General features: G+C 48.9%; 1 protein-coding gene across 6 annotated transcripts in view; it reads left to right on the top strand.

The window, feature by feature from the left end:
* Positions 1-4,296, top strand: part of COL16A1 (collagen type XVI alpha 1 chain) — a 56,055-nt gene extending 51,759 nt beyond the window's left edge. For all 6 annotated transcript variants that reach the window (XM_070384471.1, XM_070384478.1, XM_070384470.1 and 3 more), the window contains 6 exons: positions 538-582; positions 1,457-1,645; positions 2,007-2,073; positions 2,784-2,960; positions 3,133-3,210; positions 3,954-4,296. In XM_070384471.1, coding sequence (XP_070240572.1) covers positions 538-582; positions 1,457-1,645; positions 2,007-2,073; positions 2,784-2,960; positions 3,133-3,210; positions 3,954-4,156 — 759 coding nt within the window. In that variant the 3' untranslated portion in view covers positions 4,157-4,296. The remainder of the gene's footprint in view (positions 1-537; positions 583-1,456; positions 1,646-2,006; positions 2,074-2,783; positions 2,961-3,132; positions 3,211-3,953) is intronic.
* Positions 4,297-12,097: the final 7,801 nt, after the last annotated feature.

Below are 12,097 nucleotides of genomic sequence, written 5' to 3'. Positions count from 1 at the left end.
TCTCTCGGGGATGCTGCTTTTAGCTCCTGGCTTTGCCCTGACCCCTCTTCATTCACTTGGTAAATGCTCCCTGTGTGTACAGACCGTCTCTGGATGGATATACAGGCAACTGGTGCCCTTGTTATTACAGGAGAGAAGCTGGGGACTAGGAAGAAGGATGAGAGTGAGCCTTGTTTTTCACTCTCCTTTTTTTTAAACCATATATCTGGTCCAAAAAAACCAATGATAATAATAAAGTCCAAATAAACATCTCCTGGGGGCCAGCTCTTGTCAGGCCTTCCCTTTCATTCTGACTTCTCTGTCTGTGACAAGGGACCCACCTAGCACAATCATATGAGGCCACGTCCTGGAAACATAATTCTCCCTTCCCGCTGTCCACGCTCTTGGCAGGGAGGTTCTCGTCCTTTCTCACACAGAACTCAGTAGGACAAGGTTTGGGGGCCTAACGCTTTGGAAGGTCCTTTCGTGACACCTGTTTCGCCTGGATGGTTTGGACATGCTGCCCAGACTTCACCCCTGACTTCTGCTTTCTTCTAGGGACCCCCTGGAAAACAGGGACTCTATGGACCCCCAGGTCCAAAGGTGAGTTGGGCTCTGGCTGGGTTTGAGAGGAGCAGCTCATGAGTTGATGAAGCCCAGCCCGAAGCTCTGACTTTAGCCATGGAGAGGAGACACGGCAAGGCCAGTGGGCAGGGAAGAGAAGTGGGCGGGACTTGGAGCAACCTTGTCTCTGAACACTTCTCACGTGGGGCTGTCCCAAGGTTCTTAGGTATGGTGGGAAGAATGGAACCCTCGTGTTCATTCACTCCTGATTGATTCATGCATTCATTCTGCGAGCATCCGCTTGGCTTTACTCACCTGCCAGGCCCTCTCTCCTAGCCTTGGGCCCGGTGCCCACTTAGTCCAGTCACACTAACACGGGAGCCTGTTGGGTTTTAGATGCAGTGCTGTGGAATCAGAGGGAGGGAGCGATCCACTCAGCCTGGGGCGTCGGGGAGGTTGCACAGAGAACAGGGACCTTACAGCCGAGTGGGAGGAGGACACTGGGGAGAGGGAAGGCATTCCAGGCCGGGAGGACGAAGACACATGGCTGAGTCAGAACTATAACCAGCAAGGCGTGGCTGGAAGCACCCGGGCAGGAAAACGAGGCTGGAGAAGACATAGTCGGGACCCCATCATGATGGCCTGGAATGCCCGGCCAAGGAATTAAACCTTTATGCTGAGGGCAACTGGGAGACATGGAAATTTCTCAGCAGGGAGTAAGAACATGAAAACCATCCTTTAAAAGGACTGCTTTGGGGGCAGAGACACGGGGCAGCCTGTCAAGATGCTGTGATCCAGAGGGAGATGCTGGGGGCTGCGTGTGGCACTGAAGCCGGGGCAGACCCTTGAGACACTGTGAGATAAACTTGATGGCTCTTGGCAATGTTGGACTGTGAGACTTCCTGTCCTCTAGGGTGACCCGGGGCCTTCAGGACAGAAGGGCCAGGCAGGAGAGAAGGGAAGAGCTGGCATGCCTGGCGGGCCTGGCAAGAGTGGCTCCATGGGACCTGCGGGGCCACCGGGTCCTGCAGGAGAGAGAGGCCACCCTGGATCTCCGGGGCCTGCGGGGAGCCCGGGATTGCCCGGGGTGCCTGGCTCCATGGTAAGGAGGAGGCTGGCCACCAGGGGCACTGGTCCCACAGAGCAGGTGTGCGAGGTAGAGCGCACACCATTTTAGAAGCTCCTATTGATGCTCTACAGAAGAGCATGACCCCCATATGGGTGGTTCTTAACTGTGTGGGAGAGTGGAGAGGGGGAGACCCTTTCCCTAGGAAGATGCACAAAATGTTTTCTTCCACTTTAGGGGGTTAGGACATTGGCTTCAGCGTCTGTGGGAGGCTTCTGGGACCTTTGTTCCCCAGCCGCCGCCCCCCCCATCCTTTATTCCCATGAAATCTATTCCCAGGAGAGATGAGCCCCAGACTTGAAAGTGTGATTGAGGCAGGTTTCTTCTCTTTCCTCAGGGAGACATGGTGAATTATGATGAAATCAAGAGGTTCATCAGACAAGAGATCATTAAAATGTTTGATGGTAAGTGGCAGCTGAACTGGCTGGCAGTGGGTGCTGTTTGCCCTTCCCAGCTGCTTCTCCACCCCACCCCAGCCTCCTTTCCCTTAAAGTATCCACCCCCCTACTTACCTCGCTCCCCCACTTACAGGCATCTGTTCAATTAGACTTCAGCCTTTCCTCTCACCTGCTCTGTTCAGAGACAAAATGATTCCCTTCTGCCCCCCACCCGAAGCCCCCACTGAAGCAGAGGAGACAGACAAGAAAATTGATATCAAATGAGTCTGCAGAGAGTCTAAATAGAGGGGTGCACAGCAGCCTTAAGATGGCTGGCGTGGTTTCATTTTCAGCTTTTTCTCCTGTTGATTTGTTCATCCAACATCAATAAGCTAGGGACTAGGGAAAACATGGACCCTTCCAGAAGAGGGCTAGGCATCTTGCTTGGGAAGCAGACCTTGAATGCCAAGCAAGGAGTCTGGACTTTATTCTGAAGCCGGTGTGGACTAATGAAGGCTGCTGGAGAAAAGAGATGCTGGAATCAGATCTGGGCTTCAGGAAGATCACTGTGGGGAGCGATGTGGGGGAGAGGGCACAGGCGACCATTTAAGAGATCCACCTGTGTGTTCCTCGCTCTGACGTCCCTCTGAAGAATGGCTGTCTTGGATTCTACGCTGGCAGCCTGTCGTTTTGAGTGCCCAGGGTGCCCTGTGACCTGTCCCTGTCCTTTCTTACAGAGAGGATGGCTTACTACACCTCCAGGATGCAGTTTCCCATGGAGATGGCAGCAGCTCCAGGGCGACCAGGGCCCCCAGGGAAGGATGGTCCCCCAGGCCGGCCAGGCTCCCCGGGATCACCGGGACTCCCTGGTCAGATTGGCAGAGAAGGACGGCAGGGCTTGCCCGGGATGAGAGGTAGGTCTGCCCTCTGGGTACATGCCTGGTTCTTGGGGGCACACAGAAGCATTGCACGAGGTCTGTTGTGAATCAAGTGTTTGCGTGTATATGTGTGTTTCAAATAATCTGACCAGGTAGATCATTTTTCTACTCCAGGATGGGACGTCTTATCTTATTTCTTTTGTTTCAGGGTTGCCTGGTACCAAAGGTGAAAAGGGAGACGTCGGTGTTGGCATCGCAGGAGAAATTGGTCTTCCTGGCCCCCCAGGTAGGAAAAGTCAGTCTTGGAGACTGCGAATCTGGAACGGCTGAGAGCTCCTTTCTTGATGTTCTTTCCATAGCATAGTTGTGTAGTGTCCCAAATAACCATAGGCCTATCAACCAGCATTTATAGTAATGACACTGAGTATAAGAGACTCTACTAGGGCATGGGTGTGTACGTGTGTGTGCGTTGGTGGGGCAGGAGTGTTGAGGGTTAGGTGGGACATCCCGTGCCTGTTCTCAAGTCCTAACGTGGCCGAGCGTGACAGAGTGGAAGAGAGTTGGATGTGGTGGGGCCAGGGAATGCAAGCTTAGGTCCCGCTCATCATCTTACTGGCTATATTACCTGGACAAACCTAAGAGAGAAATGACTGAAGTTTGACAGCCTGGTTCTGAGATGTAGCTTCACCACATGGCAGGTGTGTGACCTCTCTGAGCCTGTGTCCTCATCTCCAAAATGAGATAATAGTTTCTTTCTCATGGAGTCGTTGTGACGATTCAATGAATAATGCAGAGAAAGCACTTGGCTTCTGCTTGGCAGGTGGAAACTCTGAATAAAATTAGCCAGTGGTATTATTGTCACTGTTCAGTCAATGTCAGGATCAGATCAAGTCTTCATGAAAATATGGTGTAGCTGGAGAAATAGTCATCAGATGTAAGGTATTGCTATTATTTACCATGACTGTTATTTCTTCTTTTCTTATGACCTGGGTTTCCTGATCCCCCTTCTCTGACTCCTTCCTGCCTTAGGTCCCCAGGGTCCTCCAGGGTATGGCAAGATGGGCGCGACTGGGCCGATGGGCCAGCAAGGCATTCCTGGCATCCCCGGTCCCCCAGGCCCCATAGGCCCGCCGGGCAAGACCGGCCACTGTAACCCCTCTGACTGCTTTGGGGCCATGCCGATGGAGCAACAGTACCCGCCCATGAAAAACATGAAGGGACCTTTCGGCTGAAATCGCCATTTCCATCAGATGAAGGGCTCCATTGGGAACAAATGGCTCCAACTTTATAGGACTCTGGATGGGTTGTGAATGTTTGAGATTTTTTTTAATTGCTATTAATATTTTTTTATCAATAAAGAAATAAAACTATCTGCAATCTCAGTGCCGCTGGGGTTTCTCTGGGGCTGCAGCTGCATCTCTGTCATCTTCTTCTTACCATTCGGTCCCAGGATCAAAAGGGGGCATCTCCTTCATTGCCTGTGGTCAACCAGTAAAGCTGTGGAATGCTGCTGTAGAGAGGGTCCCCAGCTCAGCTCTCCTCTCCGATACTTCTGAGTCATCCTTTGGTCCTCTGAACCACATGTTCTATCCTTCATGGCACACTTCTCCAAGTCAGAGAGAGGGCATTGCTCAACCTCTTCTCATGAATGAACCAAAAGCAGTTTGAAGACCTCTTTCCAGCTCATAGAGGCCACTCCCTATTTTCTTCCTTAAAAGAGATGGGTGTCTGGTACCCCCACCCACCCTCTGGGGTGTGACCCAAAGCTCCATCCAGGATGCACCTTGAGAATTGCCACTTGGTGCTAAGGTACATTCATCTATCTGCCTGACAGCTCTTCCAAGCAAGCACACTCTCTTCTTGCCGCTCCAGTAATTCCATGATTAGAAAAGTCTGTGCAAACAGGAGGAAAGATAAGGTGGCAGCCCTGGGCCCAGGGAAGCAGGGAGTGCTTCTCTGGGAAATGACATGAAAATTCCTTCCTGTACCGATGGAGGGCCCTCTCACCCGCCCTCCTGGACTCCACACGGCATCCTTCTGTTATTCTTTGTTAATCTAGCACGTGGAGTGATTTTTCTGTACATCTTTAGCCCTAGGCCTTCAGAAAGAGGTTACATCAGTGCAAAGGGATCACGGGACGCCACAATAAGATCTGAGTTCATGGGCCTCCAAGTCCACTGGGACTCTGGTGATCCATCTGCTGCCTCCTTCTCCATTTGTAAAAAGGCTCAGAAGAAGAAGAAAAAAAGAAAGATGAATATTATAGAAACATTCTATCTCAGACTTCTTCCTTTTCTGCTTTTCAGATCTCTTGATCCTGATGGGATGCCTACCTTGTGAGAAAGCGATAGGGCACATCCAGGGGGACTTCCAGAGAAAGCCTTTTTACTGGCTCCAGCTTTCTGGACGGTTTATTCAAGTTGGATAAACTTCAAAGGGATCACAGAGCAGGCTGAGAAATGTACCCGAAGTCCAGATGCTTATCCAAACTGCCTGAAGCTTTCAAACTGGCTGTCAAACCTCTCCAGAGCTGGCATTTCCAGCACGGTTTTGAAAATGCTCTTCCCCTGTCGAGCCCCAAATGCCAAGAGCTTTTCAGAACCTTTGACCTATTTTTTTTCCTGCCGGGAGCAGAAAGGTGTGCCAGTGACGAGAGAAATGAAATAAGGCAAACTCTTGAGGCTGCCAAGTGTCTCACATGATACTTTTAGATAAAGGAGGAGCCAGTTCTTATTTGATCTCTCACCAGCAATTCTCAGTTAACCCTAATTTCAACATAAAACATGAAAAAGCAAACTCATCCTCTTCGCATGGAAGTAGCAGCCAGTTTTTGACAGTGGACAAGGACAGATGTTAAAGTGCTCCCATCAGAAGGCCAGCTTCTTTTCAACCCAATCTGTGAAGCACTAACTGATGATGAGCTTCACAATAAAAAGCGTGTTGGCACGAGTAGAAAGAAAGAGAAGCAAGGACCAGCTGTTGAACTGAGCAGGTTGGTTTTGAAGGCCAGAGGGGGGAAACCGCTATGAGGAAACATCAAACCCATCCCCTCTGAGGACCACCAGGGAATCGACCCTTACAGAGTAAATGACGCTTTCTTCTCTTTTCTCCTCGAGTCAAATCATACTACTCTTCAGGGGATCCTACAACAGGCTAGGTTTAAGCCTTCATGATTTGAGTGCTTGTCTCCCTGGAGTTGGAAATTGCTGTATTTTCTTGGACCATGAAGAACCAGATGGGAAGCTGAATTTTATAGTCTCTTCTGTTACTGTGGTCAGCAAAAAAAAAAAATCATGGATTTTGCTCATAAGTAGGAGCTGGGTACGGTGAAGGCACTGGCAACCCACTCCAGTACTCTTGCCTGGAAAATCCCATGGACGGAGGAGCCTGGTAGGCTGCAGTCCATGGGGTTGCTACGAGTCAGACACCACTGAGCGACTTCACTTTGACTTTTCACTTTCATGCATTGGAGAAGGAAATGGCAACCCACTCCAGTGTTCTTGCTTGGAGGATCCCAGGGACGGGGGAGCCTGGTGGGCTGCTGTCTATGGGGTTGCATGGAGTTGGACACGACTGAAGTGACTTAGCAGCAGCAGCAGCAGCAACAGCAGCAGCAGCAAGAGCTGGGTAAGCTTTTAGGGAAAGGCAGGAGCGGTGTGCACCTTCCCCTTCTTTCAGGGAGCTCGCTCACATTCCTGCCTGTCTTCATTTCTTAGCGTATTTATTTCAGGTTTTGAAGGCAACACACAGATCATTCGGATTGGCAATTGATGAGTCCATTTCCGCTTTCTATTTTGTGCCGGGAGCAGTATCAGGCTCTGGGGATTCAGAGGCAACCTAGACAGATAGGGCCACGCCCACACAGTGTCTTGGGGGGCAGGGGGGGGCAGACAGCAGAGTTAAACAAACAGCTACAGTAACATGGGGCGATGGGGCAGTACCAGGCACCAGGGGAGCACAGAGCTGAGAGACCTAACCCTGTCTAGACAGAGATCGATGTAGGCAGAGGGAACGCGATGTGCCAAGGTCCAGAGATGACTGGGGGCAGCACACTGAGTGATGAGAGACAGGGAGTGTGGTTGGAATGTGGAGTGTGATGGAGGGAGGGAGACGATGGGAAGCCAGGGTTTCATATGAGGCTGTGTTGAGTCAGCTTTGCATAACAGGGAATCCTTAATTTGAGAACCCCTCTCAAATTTGAGTGAGAGGGAGAAAAGGCTGCTGCCTGTTTATTCTGCAGAGAAAAATCCCCAAATCTGATGTCTTCTGGAACTGAAATCTTTTCTGTCATAATATTTTCCATTGTCACCCGAATTTAACAGAATCTGTTTAGACTCTTCACATGTGGTCCATTAACCCCCTCTGAGACTAAGTCTTTTTGTCACTGTCCTGAATAGCTTATGGGACGAGAACGTATCAATGTAGCTTCCATATGATCTCATAATGAAAGGGGTGTGTGGCCAAACTGCCACGTCTGCTCTTCTCATTTTTCTGTTGGTTCTGTGGAAAGCTACAAATCACCCTCTGCTCCAAGGCATGCAACTGGAATTTAAATTTTGGAACTGAATCTAGTCAGAATCAAAGAGAATTAATTCCATAATAATTAAGTGGGTATCGGTATTCCTTCTCAGTAAGCAATGCTGGAGCTTGGTGTTGAACCAGGATGCCTAGAGGGAATGATGTGTCTCTAGGGGTGGTGATATTTTCATGGATGGTCCTTCCATTACTAAGCTCTGCCTCACCTCTCATGGGTCAATCATGGGGCTCCTATGAACTCAGGAAAGTACTCTGTGCTCCAAAAAAGGGCTGGAATCCAAGTTTCCCCCTTTGGCTAAAGCTGAAACAAAAACAGGAACTTCTCCACCCACCTCTGTCTGCCTCAGGTAGCTGAGGTTTTGGAAACGAGTTGATTGTTTTTCAGTCTTTGGAAGCTCCTGACCTCCATTTTACCCAGCCCTCTCCAAAATAAACACCCCTGGGCCTGCTGCAGGTCCGCAGAGGCGCAGCCCTGGACTTGGCTTTGGCTGGTCTCCGACTGCCTGAGAGATGATTTGGATACCCTTGCCCCCAGATAGCACAGACATCCAAAGAACGTCCTCCTATGAGCCCTTTGCTGGGCAGAGGGAGCTGGGGTGTGAAATTCTCATAGCTTAATCCTCAGCGCCTAGAACACAGCCTGACAAGTGGTGGGAGTGCAACAGGTTGTTGTGCTTGTGGAACAAAATTAGTGCGTCTCACACTGCCCCAGTTTGCAGGCCAGGTGTTACTATTCTCTCTTCCTTCACCTTCAGCCCAGACTGCAGGGCTTCCTTCTTTGGGAGATCTTGCAGTTCGACTCCACTAATTGTTTTGGACTGTGCATGTAGGGGGCGGTGGTGATTTACAAAGGCAAAGAAGACCAACTAACTACTAAGTACCGATGAGTTAAGTTTGCGGACCTGGCTTCAAATCTGCCTTCTCCATTTCCTTTTGATAGTTGGGAAGTAACTTAGCTGCTCTTAGCCTCAGCTCCTCATTATAGAAGGGTAACAGTATGTCAAAGGATTGTGATGAAAATTGAGGCAATATATTGTACTTAGCACAAAGCTTGACATGTAGCAAGCATTCCTTACAGAATACTACTACTACTGATAACTATTAATAGTCATTGAACTCAGCCAAGGCACTAGGGATAGAAGAGTGAATAAGGAAAAGGACAATCCTACAGTATACATGTAAACTTTAAAGAGGACAATTCAAGTAGTGACAAATGTTATGAAAAAATAAGACATTGCGGTATTATAGATGAGTAGAATGGGTGTGGGGGGGCAATGTTACTTTTTTAAAGACTTATCTATTGGCTGTGCTGGGTCTTCATTGCTGTACGCGGGCTTTCTCTAGTTGCAGTGAGTGGGGGCTACTCTCCAGCTGGGGTGCACAGGCTTCTCATTGCAGGGGCTTCTGTTGCGGAGCACAGCTTCTAGGCGCGTGGGCTTCGGTAGTTGTGGCTCCTCGGCTCTGGAGGGCTGGCTCAGCAGTTGTGGCGCACGGGCTTAGTTTCTCTGCAGCACGTGGTATCTTCCCAGACTTGGGAATCGAACCCATGTCCCCCGCATTGGCAGGCAGATTCTTAACCACTGGACCACCAGAGAAGCCCCAATGCTACTTTAGATCTGGTGTCAATGTCCCCACCCCCACCACCCAAAGAAGTGAGATTTGAACTGAGACCCAGATGGCAAGGAGAAGCTAGCCAGTGAAGAGCCAGTGGAAGAACATTCCAGGCAGAAGGAACTGCTAATCCAAAATCTAGAGGTGGGAATGAGCTTGGTACGTTCCAGGGGTGGAGACCAGGCCAGGACAATTGGGAGTGACATGAGGACCACAGTGGTGGGAAGAGGGGCTGAAGACACAGGCAGGGTCTTGGTTACAGAGGGCCAGAAATGCTATCAGGATGAGTACAGTTACAGATGTTCCTGTAAGAGTTATTGGAAGCCTCTGGAGAAGTTTAAGCCCAGGAATGACATGATCTTCTTTACATTTAAGACAATCATTCCCGCTGCCCTGTGAAAAACAGAATGTGGGGGAAGGAGTGAAAGCAGGGACACTGATCAGGAAGCTATGGTCATGGTCCAGGCCACAGATGATGGTGTCTCAGACGAGGGTGAATGTGCCAACTTGGTCTACTTTTGAGCTGCAGCACATGGAAGTGGGAAGGTGTGTGGAGAAACAGAGGTCGCACAAGGGTGATTCTCGGTTTCAGGCCTGAGAGACTGGGTGGATTTTCAGGGGGAGGAGTGAGTTTGGGGAAAATTATCGAAGAGAACTCTGAAGCAGGAAGGCTAGAATACAGCACAGTGACAGTACCAAGTGCAGAGGGAGGCAGGCAAGAGCATGGGTAACTCTGGAGCTGGTGGGGATGTGGGAGGGTTACGTGAAGGGTGGGATTGGAATTGAGTTGTTGTTTTTTTTTATTTACTTATTTAATTAACTGCGTCAGGTCTTAGTTGTGGCATGCAGGCTCCGTAGTCGCTGCATGCTGGCTTAGTTACCCCACGAGGTATGCAGGACCTTAGTTTCCCGACCAGGGATAGAACCTGTGTCTCCTGCATCGGAAGGTAGATTCTTAACCACTGGACAACCAGGGAAGTCTCTGAAACTGAGCTTAGAAGGACTGGACTTGGGAGGGCTACTGGTTGGGTGAAAGGAGTGGTCTGAACACAAGTCTTGTCTGAACACAAGTCTGGGCATGAATAGGTGCCATAAACTCATTATTTCAGATCTCTTTATATACTCGTTTCTGACAGCAGAGGAAACTGAGACTCAGAAATTAAATGACTTGCCTGAGATCATAGAGTTAGAAAGTGGTAAAATCAAGATTCCCCATTCCAAAGAAAGGGGGCTGAATGGTGGAACTGAACATAGGAGTACAGAACAGCAGACAAACGGGGGCTGTAAGACATAAGGTGTAAAGGTGAGGCTGGTCAAATTGTGAAGGGTCTAGTGTGCTGCAATGAACAGGCTGGACCTTATTTTGTAGATGTAGATGAAGACAAGCCATTGTACGTTCTCCAGTGGGCTAGGAGCATGATCAGCACTGTGATTTTGGAAAGTGCTGGCTGTCGACTGAAAAAAAAAAGCAAAACATGAGAAGCAAAACATGAGCGCTGTGAGTTGTTTTATTTGGGGCAAAATGAGGACAATAGTCTGGGAGAAAGCATTTCAGATATTTCTGAGAAACTGCTCGGAAGTGGTAGGAGGCAGGTCAGTATATATGTGATTTTGGTGAAAGAGGAATACATGTAATCAAGCCCATATATTTCGCAGAACGTGTCTGCCAGTGATGAGAGGCAGATGTCACCATGGAGGATTTCAGTTCTTTTATAGGTACGAGGCGATGCAAGAATGGGGCTCATAACATTGTCTCCTGAAAATACCTAACTAACTGAAGACCTATTCTGCCAGTTTTCCCCAGAGCACAGAATGCCTCATTACAAATTTCCATGTTTAAATCCTTTCAGGGGTGTTGAAGGTCAGCAGCAGCAATGGCTCATAATTTGATCCTTTGCAGAGATAGACGGCAAGTGCCAATTTGCAGGTGACAACGGCTCAATGGCCAAAAGTGACACCACCTCGTAACACTATTAATTATTTTTAAAAATACAGGTTCTGGAGATACAATGGCAAGCAAAATCAGACACAAGCTGTGCCATACAGGACTAACAAATTAATCAAATAAACATGCAAACAAGTGGAGAGCCTAAACCACAAAGAAGCAAATATATGACTGTGAGGTCTTTGTCAACTAAAAAAATGCTTAGACTTGTGAGTCAAGTTTTATTTGGGGGCAAAATTAGGACTGCAGCCTAGGAGAGAGCACCTCAGATAGCTCTGAAAGACTGCTCCAAAGAGGCAGTGGGGGAAGGTCAATACATAAGACTGTGGTAAAGGGGGAGTTCAGTGCACTTGTGAGCTTACTTCACTTAAGGTTTTCTGCTAATCACGAGGAAATGATGTCACCATCAAGGGATTTAGAGCCTTTCTAGATATGAGGAGATGCAAGGATTGGGATCATAAAATCAGTTCCTTAAAATATCTAACTGTCTAAAGACCCGTTTCATCAGTTTCCCTGGAGCACAGAGTGCCTCCCTCTCCACCCCGAATTCCCTTTGGGGAGTGTTGAAGGTCAGCAGCTGCAGCAGCACAGGCAGAAGGCAAGGGCCCTTGTTGGTGCAGTTCAGTCACTGGCAAAAGCTCTTGGCAAGAGCCAATTTGTAGTTGACATCTCTTAATAACCAGGATTTTACTTACATTGGGGATCAGTCCTCAACACTTCCCTGATGAAACCTGGGGCATCCACTGACCCCAGTTCTAGGCTACACTCTGCCCCTAAGCCATAGTGAACTAGGGCAGGTCAATGGACCTAGTTCTCCATTTATGAAACAAGTCAGCCTTTTGTAACTCAATGAAACTATAAGCCATACCATGCAGGGCCATCCAAAACAGACGGGTCACAGTGGAGTGTTCTGACAAAACATGGTCAACTGGAGAAGGGAATGGCAATCACTTCAGTATTTCTGCCTCAAGAACTCCATGAATGGTATGAAAAAGCAAAAAGATAGGATACCGAAAGATAAGCCCCCAGGCAGACAGATGTCCAGTATCCTACTGGGGAAGAGAGGAGAAATAACTCCAGA

This window comes from Bos mutus, chromosome 2 (assembly GCF_027580195.1).
Source record: "Bos mutus isolate GX-2022 chromosome 2, NWIPB_WYAK_1.1, whole genome shotgun sequence".
NCBI lineage: Eukaryota > Metazoa > Chordata > Mammalia > Artiodactyla > Bovidae > Bos > Bos mutus.
Note: the sequence above shows the minus strand (reverse complement) of the source record. Positions and strands in the feature narration are given on the sequence as shown.